At 43.8% G+C, this 21,886-nt stretch overlaps 1 protein-coding gene across 2 annotated transcripts; it reads left to right on the top strand.

Moving 5' to 3' along the window:
• Positions 1 to 8,055: 8,055 nt before the first annotated feature.
• Positions 8,056 to 9,504, top strand: LOC137015312 (calcitonin gene-related peptide-like). Of its 2 annotated transcripts, none has more exons than XM_067380190.1 (3): positions 8,056 to 8,141; positions 8,223 to 8,354; positions 9,345 to 9,504. In XM_067380190.1, the coding sequence occupies exons 1-3, from the start codon at positions 8,056 to 8,058 to the stop codon at positions 9,502 to 9,504; spliced, it is 378 nt and encodes a 125-aa protein (XP_067236291.1). The 2 variants fall into 2 exon arrangements, with proteins under 2 accessions (XP_067236291.1, XP_067236290.1); XM_067380189.1 differs by lacking the exon at positions 9,345 to 9,504 and adding an exon at positions 8,684 to 8,873.
• Positions 9,505 to 21,886: the final 12,382 nt, after the last annotated feature.

Raw genomic sequence — 21,886 nt, forward strand, 5'->3', positions numbered from 1 at the left:
AGGGGGAGTTTGAAAGAATCCTACAGGAAAAGAGAAGGATCGATGAAGTCATCTCGAGAATAGGCAAGTAATTTCTAATTGCTAATTCATTCGTGATGTAATTGTTCTGTACCTATATTAGTGATTGGGCCTTGAACACATAACACTGTTTGAACTATCCTAGAAAAAAGGCAGAAAAGTGGGTTGTGGCGTTAAAAAGTATAAATGGTATGGGAGGGTTTATAAACTAAGCTTATTTATTGCACATAATCCTTGATATTGTTAGCAAATTAAAAAATAACGCTTAACAATTAAATTATAGCAATAATATATTATAGTATGAACATAATTTAACAGCACAACAATTCATTATATGAATTATTATTGTGATAGTTTAATGAAAGTGCGTAAATGGGCTAAAGGTGATCAAATTAATCTGAACTTGTACAATTAAGTAAAATCCATTTTCACTCCTTTTTCCTCAATATTAATATAAATTAAGTGCAGCAGTCTTAGATTTGAGTTCTTGTTTCATCTTCTTGGGTGGGCCACCCAAGTAAAGCCTTTGCAGGGGACACTAGTTAATGGTGGGCTACTTACGTCTTGGGACATATTAAAACATGCCTATATGTTTGGCCTTACATAGGCATTCTTCAGGCCATGTAGAAAGACATGACACCACACGAACAAGCTACTGTATATGCATCTATTGGTCCCATAAGTGCAATAACCATCAGCTGTGGAAAAGGGGAATACTCAGGTATACATCATTGGAAGATAGATGTTTAGAATTAACACAGGACATCAGCTGTAATCAATATAATCAAGGCTTGACAAAAAGTGACAAGAAAAAAAAATGAAATGGAAATGTTTTCTTGTGACAAGAATTAAGATTTTTTTTTTTTATTATTATGGTTTGTTTGTCAAGCCTTGGTTTTATTAATGATCCTTCAAGTGTTCATTCTATATACCTCCCACAGACATATTCCAAAGTGTCTCTCTAAATTTTTTTTTTGTTTTTTTTTTTTTTGTGGTGTTGTAGCCTATGCAAGGTTATCTAGGCATGGTATTTATTTATTCTGGTATCTAGCTTGGTATTTTCTCACTCCTGTATTGTTTGTACTATTTTTCCCTTTCAGATCCAGGCCAGGTCAGAGAGCTTCAGACTCTCTGTGACTTAATTGGAGAGAGATATTGTGGCAGCCCAGCTTCACCATCAGGCCAGCAGGAGCTGTTTCCTGGGAGCGGCATATTCATCTCATCATTCCGCCTGGCTGCCATGAATCACGCATCAAAACCAAATTGCATGCGTCTGTTTCATGCACTTTTTGATCATTTCTTTACTGTTGAGGAGTGTCAAAATGCAGTGCCCTTTGGTCGCCCTGGCAACAACCCCTCAGGAAAGGAAGGAAAGCAGGTCCTTGACCGTAAAAAAGTTGACGGAATCCTAAGTAAGTTTTTTCAAAATTAGGTTCTGTGTGTTTTTAGGCCAGGATAGTGGGAATGACAATTCAATCATGACAGTGTAGCAATGATTGATGCAAAGTCTGCGAAACTACTTCTGGCAGACAACTCAAGCTGCGCCCATGCTGATCAGCTGATCAGTCACATGCCCTCCTCATCCAAATAGGGCGGGCTATTTAAACCCCCCACCCCCCCCCCCCAAGCTTACCTGCTCATCCCTGGTTATGCTTCTGCTGCCGTTGCTACTTCCTGCTCTGCTGCCTTGCTGCTGCATACATCTTGCTGCTGCTGTCACCCATTAGCCCTCCAGGATTTCGCGGGCTTTTTTTGTGATTGTTGCGGGCTAAAATGCCTAATATTGCGGCAGGTTTTCTAAAAAGTTGTGATGAAAGTTGCAATTTTTTTTATAGGTTAAAACTGCAAAGGTAGATAGATTTTTACCTAAAGTGCTCATATTATGCTTTTTGTATTTTTCACTTTCATTTATTGTGATATACAGGTGCTGGTCATATAATTAGAATATCATCAAATTTAATTTATATCAGTAATTCCATTCAAAAAGTGAAACTTGTATAATGTATACATTCATTCCACACAGACTGATATATATCAAGTGTTTTATTTCTTTTAATTTTGATGATTATAACTGACAACTAATGAATTCTCCGCGTATATTTAGTCGTGGAAAAGTGTTTTTTAATTGTCGATTTCTGTTTATGTTTGACAACTATATTGCACATCTTTCAAAACAGTTTACCCCCACTTTCGTAAAGAACTCCTGGGGGGTATTGCACAAAACTAGGATAAGGGATTAAGCTGGGATTTTCCAGTTATCCTGGATGAATTTAGTCTTGACTTGTTTGCACAAAAGCAGAGGCACCTTAGTTACCATGGAGATTTATTCTGTGCAGCTAGCCTGCTCCAGACCAGGCTAACAGCCAGGATTTATTAATCCTGGGGCCTTTTCTGTTCACTCAGCAGTAGTTTTATCTTATTGTTATCAGCCTGTATTAAAATACAATAGGTGCATAATTGATGTTCAGTTAAGCACTATTACTATTTAAAGTTGTGACCAAGCCAAGATGCACATACTAGACTTGGTCAAGCCTCGCTTTTTCAGTTATCCTGGATTTGTTAAATTCTACTTTTGTGCAATAGCCCCCTGGATACTGTTTTTCACCGCCTTTTGCTGTTATTTTTGTAGGCAAATGTGAGACATTGGTAGCACACATACATGTCTGCGGCGTCTTCTGAACAAAACAAGGAAGTGAGTTTGCTAACGTATGACAACGCCCTTTTTCGCCCTTTGAATTTGCGTTAATAGTTGCGATCGCGAAATCCTGGAGGGACTGATTAGGTTTTGCAAACCCACCTCCTCCCCAGCATCCACCTTTGAGCTCTGTCTTCATGATCCCCTGCAGGGGGTCTGCTTCATTCCCTGTAATGTCTTGCAAAGCAGATCATTCAGGGAACAAATTACTGAGTCAGAACCTGATGCCAAACCTGCTGCATCCATGCTCAAGGATGCTGTGCTTCAGCTTGCAATGCTTATAAATTATTTGTTCTAATTTCAGAGTTGTCTGACTAAACTGTCAGAATAGAAGTTTAAAACCAGAAATGAAGTTTTATCCAGTATCACTTAATAGCACCTTTAAGGATAACACTGTTGTTTTATTTATATTCATGATTGGCCAAAAAATCGTACTTGCTGATTTGCAATTCTCTGAACTGAAATGGACGTCTCACGGTGTTATTTCCTTTTAACCTGGAGTGCAGTTGTATATGGTCTATGTGGTAATTTTTTTTGTCAAATTACTCATGACAGATTTTAATGCTCTTGTCTTACAGCTTATGTCCTGAGATGTGCAACTCTACCGGATTGGGAACCAATTGAGGAGGCCAAGCTCAAGAAAGCCTTTGTGAACAAATGTAGGGCCAGAGCAGGCTCCAAGGAGTAGGCCACTGATATAGCCTGTCCTATGTGGACCGCTATCTCTCTCTCTCTCTACCCCTTCTTTTCTTTTTCTTATTCATTTTCATGGTAATATGTTAATATAGTTAGTAGTAGTAGTAGGCAACGGGACCGCCAGACCGGTAATGACCATGGCAAATTCACATACGGTAGTCTACTGCCGGCAACGGCACCGATCGGGTCAGAATGAACACCATCAACGACAACAACTACTATTGGCCATTCACCTCCGGTTCAACCTCGGAGTTGGTACATTCCCTTTCCGGTTGTTGATATTTGTAAATTTGTCTTGGTGTTTCTAAAAGTGTGTTCTTGGTAATTTGTTTTCTGAAATTTAAATTTGTTTCGGGACTTGTAAATGTGTTATGGTAATGTAATTTGTTTTATGATATATAAAAATGTTTTCTAAAATTTAAATTGGTCTCAAGCTCTGTAAAAGTGTTTCAGATTTTGTAATGTTAGTGTGCACCTCCAGGCCACCGTACTTTTCATGTGTGTGTGAGCCAAACATTATTGTTCCATGTGCTAGTCAGTGTTTTATTTTTACAATCTGGAAGTGTTGTACTGTACTAGTGATGTCCCCACACTCTAGCACCTACATCTGAGTGAGCTGAGTTGGTACAAGTGTGCCTTACTATAGTTAGCATTCTAACCAAACCCTGTAATCTTTTCATGTTGGTTTGCACCTCCAGGCCACCATACTTTTCATGTGTGAGCCTAACATTGTTGTTCCACGTATCCCACGTTCCACTTGCTGGTCAGTGTTTTTTGTCTTGAAGTGTTGTACTGGTGTTACACAAATAGTTTTCAACTTTTCAATATTGAGTATTGTTTTACAGTTATTTCTAATTAATAAAGATAATTAATCTTTAAATTGTATTCTCAATTTGTTCTTGTATTTCTCAAATATACCTCGGATATCATTCTCATATATAGCTTCAGTAAGACATTAAAGAGAAATAATCAAGAGATGGAAGAGACGTTGGACACACAATAATAAGATCTCTTTTAAGGCTCATAATTCTCAGATTTGTCTCATAAAAGTCTCAGATTCATCTCATGTTATTCTCTTTAATTCTCCTTTAAATAACTAAGACATAATTGAGATCAGGCGTATACAATTATGAGATCTCCGCTGTTTATCCCACTTCTCAAGTATTGCTCAAATGGTTTTCTCAATTTAACCTCCTTTGTCTTGTCTTGTCTCTTTTTAGCTTATGTCTTGCTCCTAAGGGACCCTTAGGAGAAGTAACTCAGAAACAAATGATCACAGAATGATATGAATATGAGAAGCTCAAATTGATCTCAAGAGATGAGATTGAACAACAGATGAGCAACACATTTTTCCTATGGGTATAGGACAACACCAGACAAGAAGTTGGGAAACACTGGGGTTTAATTTATAGGGAATACCTGGACCTCAAATAGTGCAATGTAATAGTGCCTATGTGTGGATCAGATACCCTCAGATTTCATCAAAAATATCTTAATTTGTGTTCCAAAGACAAACACAGGTCTTCAGGTTTAGGACAACATGACGGTGAGTAAATTTCATTTTGGGGTGAACTAACCCTTCAAGACAATACCAACTATGGTATTTACTAGGATACTCACAAAGATGTGCGTTTTTACAGGATGTTTTGTGAATATGTCAGTTTTATCCCAAGAAGATGTAAAAATAAACTTCAATGCAGTTTTCAAGCGCTGTCTAAGACACAGCTTTCTGTGTGCGCGCTTCGGATGTCTGCGCACAGTAAACTTCTCGTCGTAATAATGTAGGGAGCCACTCGTTATACATAAAACATGTAAAAGTTCAAGGTTTTACTTACATTTGCCATTTAGTATTAATCCAGATGATGCATATGTGCTGAGTGAGCGATCAGCAATCAAGAGCATGCAACAGAAGTGCTCTCTCTCTCTCTTTACCGTCGTTTAAGGTTAGTAATATGTGCCTCGTTTTACCTTCTTTGCTGCTGCCATATCCGACCGAACTACAAGCTTTCCAGCGATGTCTGTGAAAAAGGATGCATGCTGGACAAGCTCATGTGTCTGTACTGCTGCGCGCTCAATCCGGTCCAGGTGTTTTGCTTCTCGCACACATTAACTTTATAGGCGTAAATATTTAACTAGTTTAACATTTTATTAACTCGATTTATTTACTTTATAGACAGTTTAAATACACCAGAGGTAACTGGCAAATAAGACACACCTGGGAACAATCAAAAGGCTAATCAACAAGAAAAAGACTACAAAACATGGCGCAGAACAGGAAATAAGATAAAAATCCACACGAGACCAGGGAAACACAGGACAGGAACGTAACAGAACCCTCCCATGAAGAAGTGGCTCCAGATGCTGCTCAGATGGACAGTCCAGGAGGGTGGTGAGGTGGAGATGGACAGGCGGAGCTGGAACCCACCATGGTGGAGCAGGCGGAGCAGATGGACACCACGGTAGATCCGGTGGAGTTTGAGATCACCACGGCAGATCAGACACCCGCCACAGCGGAGCAGTGCCTCTGTGGTCATAACAGGAAGCACAAAAGGTTTAGAGAACAGAGAGTTCAGATTCTGCCACTTTAGGAGAAACTGGAGCCGCCACTGCCTCAGGAGGAGCTGGAGAGGACGCTGCCAACATGCACGATGGTAACTGCCATCATAAAAAGCACAGTGCATGGTGGTAGGGCCTCCGGGACAACCAGATGTTGAAGAGCTGAGACCATCTGGACATTGAAGAGTTGAGAACATCCGACTCATGATCGGATGGACTCTGGCGTGGCGGCCATGACGGCTGAGACCTCTGGCATCCCAAGCTCTGTGGCCAACGGATCCAGAGGCACACAGCCCCCCTTAAGAAACAGTTCAGGCTCATCCATCTCCCCACTGTAAGGGGGAGCCACTAACCCCAAAAACCTTATCTAGGAGCTCCCTCAGCGATCCTCGAGGACCATCACGGATAAGTGTGGATTGTAATGGGCCATGGCAAAAGAAGTCAATCAAAGCGAAGTGCGGGAGGTCAGTGATATTAGTAATGTGCAGACAGTCTCTGATGTTAGTGAGTGAGTTTCGTGGTGAAGTCGGATTAGGATGTGTGCTGGAGCCATCTGTGATCTGATGTTCTGCTATGAGACAGTTCAGAAATGACAGACAGGAGGATCCAAATGTAGTGGCTATTTTATTAAAACTCAATCCAGACAACAAACAGGAGATCCCAAACACAAGATAAACAGAGCACACTAAACATCCACGTAGGACAACACCGGACAAGGAAGATGAGAAACACTGGGGTTTAAACACACAAGAGGCAAATAAGACAAACCTGGGAACAATCAAAGAACTAATCAACAAGAAACAACTACAAAACAAAACATAAAAGACCAGGAGAACACAAAACAGAAATGTAACACCAATTTCTTTTATATGTGTGATTAAATATAGGCAACACTTTACAATAAATTAACATAAACTAATATTAAAGTCACTATAATATCAAAATTGACTGTTCTTGTTTTGTTACCGAATATTGCAGTGTTTGTTATAAATGATTAATCTGTGCACATCATTATCGTTTTAAATTCATGTTCCTCTAATAACTCCCCCTCCCTCTTGCAGCATCTCTTCTCTTATGATGATGAGGGCGGGGCAACCTGTCACTCACATGAGATCCACCAATGGCAAACCACAACCATCCAATCAATTCCCCGAAGACACAATCAAGTCCCACCCTACATTTGATCTTGTTCCTGAAGTGTTTCACTCGGATATACATCACAATAGTGGGAAAAAAAGAGGAGCACAACTTCAGTTTCATGATGACTTTACTAAGATTAATAAATGTTGTAGAAATATTGTTCATGTTAACTAACATAGTTATCTAATGATAACTAATAAAGTGCATGTTACAGATTTGTCATGATCCCTGTCACAGAAGATGTCTCCTGATACCTCAGAAATGTAAAGCACTGACTAGTTAAACTCCTGTAAGATTCACACAGAAAAAGCTAGAGAATGATGTGATTCTCCCTCATAGAGATGTGTTGTGTTGTGTTCCTCTCTCACCAGCAGATGGCCACTGGATCACAGTGATGATCCAACAGCTCTGGATGACAGTAAAATATTGATCTCCCAGCACATGTTTATTCAGAGCGTTTATTCAATTAATTTAAATGAATGAGCCGAATGTAGATCCAAGTGCAGATATCAGCGTGATTTTAGTGAATGAAGTACTTAGTGGCTAAAGAATGACGTCATAGTCGATCATCAGACATTATCAGTGCACCAGAGCCATGGGACGGACGCCGATTGGCTGGCGGGTGCCCGTCTGTGCTCTGATTGGCCGATGGGAGATAATTAAACACCTACACAGATGATACTCAACTCCTCATGGGGAATATATAAGGGCTTGACCACTGAAGCCACACACAGTAGTATCACGGTGGTCTTCAAGTTCAGAGAATCCATATTTTTACCAAACAGCAAGACAAGGTAAGACCTTACAGCTAGTTTTGACTGAGATCTTTGTGATGTTGGACAGGGGCGTCTTTCTCGTTCTTCTGCTTGGTTTGAGGGGTGAATGAGGCTTCACACAGACCATGAGGACGCTATAGTCATGTAGTCACTGTATTTTTGTCCCAGGGTACCATGTTCATGCTGAAGATCTCTGCCTTCCTCGTCGCTTATGCCGCAGTGGTGTGTCAGATGTCCGGCTCAAACGCTGCCCCAGCCAGGTAACGCTTTCCTTCCTTCTCATGTAGTGACTGGAATCAGCAGAAGGACTCTTTCATCAGGTGGTTGATTTGTGTCTTCAGACCTGCTTCAGAGTCTCTGACAGACAGATTTGCGCTCATGGACTACGAAGCGCGGAGATTATTGAGCGCTATTGTCAAAAACGTGGTGCAGATGACAGCGGAGGAACTGGAGCAGACGAGCGATGACAGCAGGTATGAACTCCTTTCAGGACTTTCCGAGCGCGTTTATCTGAAACGACCGACTTGTGCTTTCATTCTGCGAGAGGTAGTCACAGTAGATCCGGTTAGTGAAGTGAGGAACCCGTGGAGATTGAGGTGCAGGGAATCCCGTTTGCTTGTCCTGACAGCAGCATGTCAATCTTTCCGGAATGACTGCATGTTAATCCCAGAGTTTCCCACCTGAAGCATGTTCTCTCTCTTAACCTGATGCATGTATGAATACTAACGGTGGTGTGTGTGTTGGGCGGGACGCTGCATGTCTGTGATGATACGCCTGTCTGCATGTGTGTTTCTCCCGACAGCCAGGGCAGATTCCTGTCCAAGCGCTGCTCCAATCTCAGCACCTGCGTGCTGGGAAAACTCTCCCAGGAGCTGCACAAATTACAAACCTTCCCGCAGACGGACGTGGGCGCCGGTACGCCCGGCAAGAAGCGCAGCCTGCTCGAGGGCAATCAGTTCACGAGCTACGAGGAGACGTTTAACGCCATCTAACCCTAACCCTCCCGTTGCATGTGGATTCTGCCTGCTTGACTGACCTGGTTGCATTGGGCTTTTCTTTCTTTCTTTCTTTCTTTCTAAAACCTAGACTAAATCTCTTCCATACGGAGTTGTTTTTGTGCATTTCACACATGCCTCTTGAATAACTCTTGAATAAATGTATTATAAAGGTAACATCCACTGATAACAATCAAAGATAAAAAAAAAGTATGATTTCTTTCATGTGTTTAAAGTTCAATAAAGGTATTTTTATATCAGGAACTCTAGTTTTATTGTCAAGTTATTAGTTACATTAAGTTTATTGAATGCCTCTACAAATACATCAAGATTTCTGCAGGTAAGATGATGACATCTGTGAACGTGCTCAAATAATCTGACTGATAAAGCCATGATTAATGCATGAACGTACATGTATAAGTGTCTCGATCCCTGTGCTGAAGCGCGCTCTCGCTCTGTGTTGGTCAGCGTGACGGCGCAGAAGCGCGCGTGTAACACCGCCACGTGTGTCACTCACCGGCTGGCGGACTTCCTGAGCCGCTCCGGCGGGATGGGCAGCAGCAGCTTCGTCCCGACCAACGTGGGCGCCGAAGCGTTCGGCCGCCGGAGGAGGAGCTCGCGCTTGTGAGCGGGGTATGCACGCGCTGCTGATGCTCTGACCTGCTGTGTGTCACGTGCTCGAGAGTTTCTGACTGTCTCTTCTCTGTTTCAGAGCTGATGAACTCATCTACAAACACAGAAACCTGCTCGCGCGTGCCCAGCTGAGATCTCTCTCTCTGAACAAGACTGAATTTGAAACATGCACTTAAGCACTTGTGTTATCCATATGTATTGACAGAGCTTCTAAAACACAGAGAAATCTATAGATTTTTATACGAAATAAATCAGATTCATAAAGACATTGTGTGTTTATTGTGCGATAAATCACGTGCGTTAATTGAAAATAATTGGCATCGAAGAAGAACCTTAAACATCCACAGAATCTTTTCTTTGCACAAAAGCATCTTTATAGTGGAAAAAAAAGTTCTTAAGATTATTAAAATGTTCTTCACACTGGTCTGATCATTGAAGGTTCTTTGGTGAAACAAAATGCATATTTAAAAGACCCTTTATTTTAGACCCTTTATTTTTAAGAGTGTGGGTTGTTATAATACAGTATTTGATTGAAGACCATGTATTTTCTGAGTCCAGCGAAGGCATTGGTGTTTACACTAGCAGGAGTGCTGTGTGTGTGTTCGGCTTTATGAAGAAACAGGCCAGACCTGCTGAACCGAGATGACTTCACTCAGCATCATCTCTCTCATTGAATCTCATGGTATCAGTTCTCATCTGCAGGGTTTGTTGTGAATCTGTAACGGAAGATCAGGGCCATTAACAGCAGACTATTCAATCATCTCCAAAAGGGCTTGTTATTATAATCCTGTTATGATACAGCTTGCTGTGGTTTTCAAATGCATTAGCTAAATCACCAAATACATCAGATCATTCATCGAGACATTTGAGATTTAAACCTGTCCCAGTTCATTCAAGCTTGAGTGTTGTGCTGTTATTATCCAACAGGTGGCAGAGCGAGTTTCATTTTAAAAGCCTATACTTTTTTACTCAAGATGAATGATTTTGATGTTTATTATAGAAATGAATATGATTGTACACTGTCCATTCAGCACATATATTCAGTCTGCTTTAAACTTGATAACACCATATCCAGGCTATGACTAGATTTTTACATTATCTGAACAAGTGAGAGTGGTGTTTGCTCATTGGGCATTGCTGTGTGTTTGCTAAGGCAGTTTCACTGTAAGACGTTAATATTGTGCAGCAGTTAAACTAAGAAACAAGCAGCTGCTCTCGCTGGGATTTATTCTGCTCTCTCTCCTCAACAACACACATGATGAGAGGAATCATTCACAAGCTTCAACACATTCACATCTCTTGAGAAGCAATTGCATAATTAAAATATTATTGTCGTTTCTCCATGTTTCCATTGTCCTATTCTTCAGTGATACGAAATCAGAATCAGGGAATCACTTTTCTGATGATATTCACTTTCCTTTATTGCACATTGGAGATAAACATTAACACACTCTAAGAAACACTGGGTTAAAAAAAAACACAATTTGGGCTGGGTAAATATAGGACAGAACACATGTTGGGTTAATTTTACCCAGCAAAGTGGGTTGTTTATTTAACCCAGCAATGGGCTGATTCATTTTTACTATAATACTAGCTTTCTTTCACTTCATATATGAATTAATGTTTACGGATTAACTTAAATCCTCTAAACTTTTTTTAAATACTCCACACAACCACTGGTGTGCATAATAATAATGCTTTATTTTTAATACATATTGCCTACATTTAAGCTCATTTAACAAATATTAGAAGTAAAAATTAAATCGACCAGTCTCTGTTGTCCTGTTTCCACCATAATGGCACTAGATCTTGTGCCGGAGATGGCTCGTATTCGGCGGGGGAACTGATAATTTGGGTCTGCGTTTCACTCGTAGCCGAAAGACGCCATGACTGACTCCATAACCTGTATATAAATAATCAGTGTACAGTTCTGAGAATATATTTTAACATCCTAAGTATTTATATTCTGTATCTTTTTGAATAAATTCCTAACATTTTATGCAAGGCATCAGGCGTTTTATCACATGAAAAGACAGACACAACATTCGTTTAGGTGACCCACATCACGCCCTGTATGTTGCTTTGCATTAAATTAAACGATATGCAGAACAATAACACATTTTTAGATTAAATAAAACATACACAAACATGTATTTTACCGAAAACACACACCAATTTGATGGAGATGCACTGCTCTCTCCTGAAGAGGGAGATAAATAACTCAACCCCTGGGTTATATCTGACCCAGGATCTGGGTAACACAACACTACCCAAACACTGGGTTGTTACGTCTGAACCAGGAGCTGGGTAACACAAAAACTACCCAAACACTGGGTTGTTACGTCTGAACCAGGAGCTGGGTAACACAAAAACTACCCAAACACTGGATTGTTACGTCTGAACCAGGAGCTGGGTAACACAAAAACTACCCAAACACTGGGTTGTTACGTCTGAACCAGGAGCTGGGTAACACAAAAACTACCCAAACACTGGGTTATGTCTGACCCAGGAGCTGGGTAACACAAAACTACCCAAACACTGGGTTGTTACGTCTGACCCAGGATCTGGGTAACACAAAAACTACCCAAACACTGGGTTATGTCTGACCCAGGAGCTGGGTAACACAAAACTACCCAAACACTGGGTTGTTACGTCTGACCCAGGAGCTGGGTAACACAAAACTACCCAAACACTGGGTTGTTACATCTGACCCAGGATCTGGGTAACACAAAAACTACCCAAACACCGGGTTGTTACGTCTGACCCAGGATCTGGGTAACACAAAAACTACCCAAACACTGGGTTGTTACGTCTGAACCAGGAGCTGGGTAACACAAAAACTACCCAAACACTGGGTTGTTACATCTGAACCAGGAGCTGGGTGACACAAAAACTACCCAAACACTGGGTTGTTATGTCTGAACCAGGAGCTGGGTAACACAAAAACTACCCAAACACTGGGTTGTTACGTCTGACCCAGGATCTGGGTAACACAAAACTACCCAAACACTGGGTTGTTATGTCTGAACCAGGAGCTGGGTAACACAAAAACTACCCAAACACTGGGTTTTTACGTCTGAACCAGGAGCTGGGTAACACAAAAACTACCCAAACACTGGGTTGTTACGTCTGACCTAGGAGCTGGGTCAGATGTAACACAAAAACTACCCAAACACTGGGTTGTTACGTCTGACCCAGGATCTGGGTAACACAAAAACTACCCAAACACCGGGTTGTTACGTCTGACCCAGGATCTGGGTAACAAAAAACTACCCAAACGGCAGGTTGTTACGTCTGACCCAGGAGCTGGGTAACACAAAAACTACCCAAACAACGGGTTGTTACGTCTGACCCAGGATCTGGGTAACACAAAACTAACCAAACACGCGGTTTTTACGTCTTACCCAGGACCTGGGTAACAAAAAACTACCCAAACGCCAGGTTGTTACGTCTGACCCAGGAGCTGGGTAACAAAAAACTACCCAAACGCCAGGTTGTTACGTCTGACCCAGGAGCTGGGTAACAAAAAACTACCCAAACGCCAGGTTGTTATGTCTGACCCAGGATCTGGGTAACACAAAACTACCCAAACACTGGGTTGTTACATCTGACCCAGGATCTGGGTAACACAAAAACTACCCAAACACCGGGTTGTTACGTCTGACCCAGGATCTGGGTAACACAAAAACTACCCAAACACCGGGTTGTTACGTCTGAACCAGGAGCTGGGTAACACAAAAACTACCCAAACACTGGGTTGTTACATCTGAACCAGGAGCTGGGTGACACAAAAACTACCCAAACACTGGGTTGTTATGTCTGAACCAGGAGCTGGGTAACACAAAAACTACCCAAACACTGGGTTGTTACGTCTGACCCAGGATCTGGGTAACACAAAACTACCCAAACACTGGGTTGTTATGTCTGAACCAGGAGCTGGGTAACACAAAAACTACCCAAACACTGGGTTTTTACGTCTGAACCAGGAGCTGGGTAACACAAAAACTACCCAAACACTGGGTTGTTACGTCTGACCTAGGAGCTGGGTCAGATGTAACACAAAACGACCTGCACAAAACACTGGGTTGTTACGTCTGACCCAGGATCTGGGTAACACAAAAACTACCCAAACACCGGGTTGTTACGTCTGACCCAGGATCTGGGTAACAAAAAACTACCCAAACGGCAGGTTGTTACGTCTGACCCAGGAGCTGGGTAACACAAAAACTACCCAAACATCGGGTTGTTACGTCTGACCCAGGATCTGGGTAACACAAAAACTACCCAAACACCGGGTTGTTACGTCTGACCCAGGACCTGGGTAACAAAAAACTACCCAAACGCCAGGTTGTTACGTCTGACCCATGAGCTGGGTAACAAAAATACTACCCAAACGCCAGGTTGTTACGTCTGACCCAGGAGCTGGGTAACAAAAAACTACCCAAACGCCAGGTTGTTATGTCTGACCCAGGATCTGGGTAACAAAAAACTACCCAAACGCCAGGTTGTTACGTCTGACCCAGGACCTGGGTAACAAAAAACTACCCAAACGCCAGGTTGTTACATCTGACCCAGGAGCTGGGTAACAAAAAAATTACCCAAACACTGGGTCGTTACGTCTGACCCAGGATCTGGGTAACAAAAAAACTACCCAAACGCCAGGTTGTTACGTCTGACCCAGGATCTGGGTAACAAAAAACTACCCAAACGCCAGGTTGTTACGTCTGACCCAGGAGATGGGTAACACACAAACTACCCAAACACCGGGTTGTTACATCTGACCCAGGAGCTGGGTAACACAAAAACTACCCAAACACTGGGTCGTTACGTCTGACCCAGGATCTGGGTAACACAAAAACTACCCAAACACTGGGTTGTTACGTCTGAACCAGGAGCTGGGTAACACAAAAACTACCCAAACACTGGGTTGTTACATCTGAACCAGGAGCTGGGTGACACAAAAACTACCCAAACACTGGGTTGTTATGTCTGAACCAGGAGCTGGGTAACACAAAAACTACCCAAACACTGGGTTGTTACGTCTGACCCAGGATCTGGGTAACACAAAACTACCCAAACACTGGGTTGTTATGTCTGAACCAGGAGCTGGGTAACACAAAAACTACCCAAACACTGGGTTTTTACGTCTGAACCAGGAGCTGGGTAACACAAAAACTACCCAAACAAACGGTTGTTACGTCTGACCTAGGAGCTGGGTCAGATGTAACACACAACGACCTGCACAAACACTGGGTTGTTACGTCTGACCCAGGATCTGGGTAACACAAAAACTACCCAAACACCGGGTTGTTACGTCTGACCCAGGATCTGGGTAACAAAAAACTACCCAAACGGCAGGTTGTTACGTCTGACCCAGGAGCTGGGTAACACAAAAACTACCCAAACATCGGGTTGTTACGTCTGACCCAGGATCTGGGTAACACAAAAACTACCCAAACACCGGGTTGTTACGTCTGACCCAGGACCTGGGTAACAAAAAACTACCCAAACGCCAGGTTGTTACGTCTGACCCAGGAGCTGGGTAACAAAAAACTACCCAAACGCCAGGTTGTTACGTCTGACCCAGGAGCTGGGTAACAAAAAACTACCCAAACGCCAGGTTGTTATGTCTGACCCAGGATCTGGGTAACACAAAACTACCCAAACACTGGGTTGTTACATCTGACCCAGGATCTGGGTAACACAAAAACTACCCAAACACCGGGTTGTTACGTCTGACCCAGGATCTGGGTAACACAAAAACTACCCAAACACCGGGTTGTTACGTCTGAACCAGGAGCTGGGTAACACAAAAACTACCCAAACACTGGGTTGTTACATCTGAACCAGGAGCTGGGTGACACAAAAACTACCCAAACACTGGGTTGTTATGTCTGAACCAGGAGCTGGGTAACACAAAAACTACCCAAACACTGGGTTGTTACGTCTGACCCAGGATCTGGGTAACACAAAACTACCCAAACACTGGGTTGTTATGTCTGAACCAGGAGCTGGGTAACACAAAAACTACCCAAACACTGGGTTTTTACGTCTGAACCAGGAGCTGGGTAACACAAAAACTACCCAAACACTGGGTTGTTACGTCTGACCTAGGAGCTGGGTCAGATGTAACACAAAACGACCTGCACAAAACACAAAACTACTATCTGCGTAACACAAAAACTACCCAAACACCGGGTTGTTACGTCTGACCCAGGATCTGGGTAACAAAAAACTACCCAAACGGCAGGTTGTTACGTCTGACCCAGGAGCTGGGTAACACAAAAACTACCCAAACATCGGGTTGTTACGTCTGACCCAGGATCTGGGTAACACAAAAACTACCCAAACACCGGGTTGTTACGTCTGACCCAGGACCTGGGTAACAAAAAACTACCCAAACGCCAGGTTGTTACGTCTGACCCAGGAGCTGGGTAACAAAAAACTACCCAAACGCCAGGTTGTTACGTCTGACCCAGGAGCTGGGTAACAAAAAACTACCCAAACGCCAGGTTGTTATGTCTGACCCAGGATCTGGGTAACAAAAAACTACCCAAACGCCAGGTTGTTACGTCTGACCCAGGACCTGGGTAACAAAAAACTACCCAAACGCCAGGTTGTTACATCTGACCCAGGAGCTGGGTAACAAAAAAATTACCCAAACACTGGGTCGTTACGTCTGACCCAGGATCTGGGTAACAAAAAAACTACCCAAACGCCAGGTTGTTACGTCTGACCCAGGATCTGGGTAACAAAAAACTACCCAAACGCCAGGTTGTTACGTCTGACCCAGGAGATGGGTAACACACAAACTACCCAAACACCGGGTTGTTACATCTGACCCAGGAGCTGGGTAACACAAAAACTACCCAAACACTGGGTCGTTACGTCTGACCCAGGATCTGGGTAACAAAAAAACTACCCAAACACTGGGTTGTTACGTCTGACCCAGGATCTGGGTAACACAAAAACTACCCAAACACCGGGTTGTTACGTCTGAACCAGGAGCTGGGTAACACAAAAACTACCCAAACACTGGGTTGTTACATCTGAACCAGGAGCTGGGTGACACAAAAACTACCCAAACACTGGGTTGTTATGTCTGAACCAGGAGCTGGGTAACACAAAAACTACCCAAACACTGGGTTGTTACGTCTGACCCAGGATCTGGGTAACACAAAACTACCCAAACACTGGGTTGTTATGTCTGAACCAGGAGCTGGGTAACACAAAAACTACCCAAACACTGGGTTTTTACATCTGAACCAGGAGCTGGGTAACACAAAAACTACCCAAACACTGGGTTGTTACGTCTGACCTAGGAGCTAGGTCAGATGTAACACAAAACGACCTGCACAAAACACAAAACTACTATCTGCGTAACACAAAAACTACCCAAACACCGGGTTGTTACGTCTGACCCAGGATCTGGGTAACAAAAAACTACCCAAACGGCAGGTTGTTACGTCTGACCCAGGAGCTGGGTAACACAAAAACTACCCAAACATCGGGTTGTTACGTCTGACCCAGGATCTGGGTAACACAAAAACTACCCAAACACCGGGTTGTTACGTCTGACCCAGGACCTGGGTAACAAAAAACTACCCAAACGCCAGGTTGTTACGTCTGACCCAGGAGCTGGGTAACAAAAAACTACCCAAACGCCAGGTTGTTACGTCTGACCCAGGAGCTGGGTAACAAAAAACTACCCAAACGCCAGGTTGTTATGTCTGACCCAGGATCTGGGTAACAAAAAACTACCCAAACGCCAGGTTGTTACGTCTGACCCAGGACCTGGGTAACAAAAAACTACCCAAACGCCAGGTTGTTACATCTGACCCAGGAGCTGGGTAACAAAAAAATTACCCAAACACTGGGTCGTTACGTCTGACCCAGGATCTGGGTAACAAAAAAACTACCCAAACGCCAGGTTGTTACGTCTGACCCAGGATCTGGGTAACAAAAAACTACCCAAACGCCTGGTTGTTACGTCTGACCCAGGAGATGGGTAACACACAAACTACCCAAACACCGGGTTGTTACATCTGACCCAGGAGCTGGGTAACACAAAAACTACCCAAACACTGGGTCGTTACGTCTGACCCAGGATCTGGGTAACAAAAAAACTACCCAAACACTGGGTTGTTACGTCTGACCCAGGAGCTGGGTAACAAAAAACTACCCAAACGCCAGGTTGTTACGTCTGACCCAGGAGCTGGGTAACAAAAAACTACCCAAACGCCAGGTTGTTACGTCTGACCCAGGAGCTGGGTAACAAAAAACTACCCAAACGCCAGGTTGTTACGTCTGACCCAGGAGCTGGGTAACAAAAAACTACCCAAACGCCAGGTTGTTATGTCTGACCCAGGATCTGGGTAACAAAAAACTACCCAAACGCCAGGTTGTTACGTCTGACCCAGGAGATGGGTAACACACAAACTACCCAAACACCGGGTTGTTACATCTGACCCAGGAGCTGGGTAACACAAAAACTACCCAAACACCGGGTCATTACATCTGACCCAGGATCTGGGTAACAAAAAAACTACCCAAACACTGGGTTGTTACGTCTGACCCAGGAGCTGGGTAACAAAAAACTACCCAAACGGCAGGTTGTTACGTCTGACCCAGGAGCTGGGTAACAAAAAACTACCCAAACGCCAGGTTGTTACGTCTGACCCAGGATCTGGGTAACAAAAAACTACCCAAACACTGGGTTGTTACGTCTGACCCAGGAGCTGGGTAACAAAAAACTACCCAAACGCCAGGTTGTTACGTCTGACCCAGGAGCTGGGTAACAAAAAACTACCCAAACGCCAGGTTGTTACATCTGACCCAGGAGCTGGGTAACAAAAAACTACCCAAACACTGGGTTGTTACGTCTGACCCAGGAGCTGGGTAACAAAAAACTACCCAAACGCCAGGTTGTTACGTCTGACCCAGGACCTGGGTAACACAAAAACTACCCAAACACTGGGTTGTTACATCTGAACCAGGAGCTGGGTGACACAAAAACTACCCAAACACTGGGTTGTTATGTCTGAACCAGGAGCTGGGTAACACAAAAACTACCCAAACACTGGGTTGTTACGTCTGACCCAGGATCTGGGTAACACAAAACTACCCAAACACTGGGTTGTTATGTCTGAACCAGGAGCTGGGTAACACAAAAACTACCCAAACACTGGGTTTTTACGTCTGAACCAGGAGCTGGGTAACACAAAAACTACCCAAACACTGGGTTGTTACGTCTGACCTAGGAGCTGGGTCAGATGTAACACAAAACGACCTGCACAAAACACAAAACTACTATCTGCGTAACACAAAAACTACCCAAACACCGGGTTGTTACGTCTGACCCAGGATCTGGGTAACAAAAAACTACCCAAACGGCAGGTTGTTACGTCTGACCCAGGAGCTGGGTAACACAAAAACTACCCAAACATCGGGTTGTTACGTCTGACCCAGGATCTGGGTAACACAAAAACTACCCAAACACCGGGTTGTTACGTCTGACCCAGGACCTGGGTAACAAAAAACTACCCAAACGCCAGGTTGTTACGTCTGACCCAGGAGCTGGGTAACAAAAAACTACCCAAACGCCAGGTTGTTACGTCTGACCCAGGAGCTGGGTAACAAAAAACTACCCAAACGCCAGGTTGTTATGTCTGACCCAGGATCTGGGTAACAAAAAACTACCCAAACGCCAGGTTGTTACGTCTGACCCAGGACCTGGGTAACAAAAAACTACCCAAACGCCAGGTTGTTACATCTGACCCAGGAGCTGGGTAACAAAAAAATTACCCAAACACTGGGTCGTTACGTCTGACCCAGGATCTGGGTAACAAAAAAACTACCCAAACGCCAGGTTGTTACGTCTGACCCAGGATCTGGGTAACAAAAAACTACCCAAACGCCAGGTTGTTACGTCTGACCCAGGAGATGGGTAACACACAAACTACCCAAACACCGGGTTGTTACATCTGACCCAGGAGCTGGGTAACACAAAAACTACCCAAACACTGGGTCGTTACGTCTGACCCAGGATCTGGGTAACACAAAAACTACCCAAACACTGGGTTGTTACGTCTGAACCAGGAGCTGGGTAACACAAAAACTACCCAAACACTGGGTTGTTACATCTGAACCAGGAGCTGGGTGACACAAAAACTACCCAAACACTGGGTTGTTATGTCTGAACCAGGAGCTGGGTAACACAAAAACTACCCAAACACTGGGTTGTTACGTCTGACCCAGGATCTGGGTAACACAAAACTACCCAAACACTGGGTTGTTATGTCTGAACCAGGAGCTGGGTAACACAAAAACTACCCAAACACTGGGTTTTTACGTCTGAACCAGGAGCTGGGTAACACAAAAACTACCCAAACACTGGGTTGTTACGTCTGACCTAGGAGCTGGGTCAGATGTAACACAAAACGACCTGCACAAAACACAAAACTACTATCTGCGTAACACAAAAACTACCCAAACACCGGGTTGTTACGTCTGACCCAGGATCTGGGTAACAAAAAACTACCCAAACGGCAGGTTGTTACGTCTGACCCAGGAGCTGGGTAACACAAAAACTACCCAAACATCGGGTTGTTACGTCTGACCCAGGATCTGGGTAACACAAAAACTACCCAAACACCGGGTTGTTACGTCTGACCCAGGACCTGGGTAACAAAAAACTACCCAAACGCCAGGTTGTTACGTCTGACCCAGGAGCTGGGTAACAAAAAACTACCCAAACGCCAGGTTGTTACGTCTGACCCAGGAGCTGGGTAACAAAAAACTACCCAAACGCCAGGTTGTTATGTCTGACCCAGGATCTGGGTAACACAAAACTACCCAAACACTGGGTTGTTACATCTGACCCAGGATCTGGGTAACACAAAAACTACCCAAACACCGGGTTGTTACGTCTGACCCAGGATCTGGGTAACACAAAAACTACCCAAACACCGGGTTGTTACGTCTGAACCAGGAGCTGGGTAACACAAAAACTACCCAAACACTGGGTTGTTACATCTGAACCAGGAGCTGGGTGACACAAAAACTACCCAAACACTGGGTTGTTATGTCTGAACCAGGAGCTGGGTAACACAAAAACTACCCAAACACTGGGTTGTTACGTCTGACCCAGGATCTGGGTAACACAAAACTACCCAAACACTGGGTTGTTATGTCTGAACCAGGAGCTGGGTAACACAAAAACTACCCAAACACTGGGTTTTTACGTCTGAACCAGGAGCTGGGTAACACAAAAACTACCCAAACACTGGGTTGTTACGTCTGACCTAGGAGCTGGGTCAGATGTAACACAAAACGACCTGCACAAAACACAAAACTACTATCTGCGTAACACAAAAACTACCCAAACACCGGGTTGTTACGTCTGACCCAGGATCTGGGTAACAAAAAACTACCCAAACGGCAGGTTGTTACGTCTGACCCAGGAGCTGGGTAACACAAAAACTACCCAAACATCGGGTTGTTACGTCTGACCCAGGATCTGGGTAACACAAAAACTACCCAAACACCGGGTTGTTACGTCTGACCCAGGAGCTGGGTAACAAAAAACTACCCAAACGCCAGGTTGTTACGTCTGACCCAGGATCTGGGTAACAAAAAACTACCCAAACGCCAGGTTGTTACGTCTGACCCAGGAGCTGGGTAACAAAAAACTACCCAAACACTAGGTTGTTACGTCTGACCCAGGAGCTGGGTAACACAAAACTACCCAAACACTGGGTTGTTACGTCTGACCCAGGATCTGGGTAACACAAAACTACCCAAACACTGGGTTGTTACGTCTGACCCAGGATCTGGGTAACACAAAACTACCCAAACGACAGGATGTTACCTCTGACCCACGACATGGCTAACAAAAAACTACCCAAACACTAGGTTGTTACGTCTGACCCAGGATCTGGGTAACACAAATACTACCCAAACACTGGGTTGTTACGTCTGACCCAGGATCTGGGTAACACAAATACTACCCAAACACTGGGTGGTTACGTCTGACCCAGGATCTGGGTAACACAAATACTACCCAAACACTAGGTTGTTACGTCTGACCCAGGAGCTGGGTAACAAAAAACTACCCAAACACTGGGTTGTTACGTCTGACCCAGGAGCTGGGTAACAAAAAACTACCCAAACGCCAGGTTGTTACGTCTGACCCAGGAGCTGGGTAACAAAAAACTACCCAAACGCCGGGTTGTTACGTCTGACCCAGGATCTGGGTAACAAAAAACTACCCAAACGCCAGGTTGTTACGTCTGACCCAGGAGATGGGTAACACACAAACTACCCAAACACCGGGTTGTTACATCTGACCCAGGAGCTGGGTAACACAAAAACTACCC

The sequence above is a fragment of the Chanodichthys erythropterus genome, chromosome 24, assembly GCF_024489055.1.
Source record: "Chanodichthys erythropterus isolate Z2021 chromosome 24, ASM2448905v1, whole genome shotgun sequence".
Taxonomy (NCBI): domain Eukaryota; kingdom Metazoa; phylum Chordata; class Actinopteri; order Cypriniformes; family Xenocyprididae; genus Chanodichthys; species Chanodichthys erythropterus.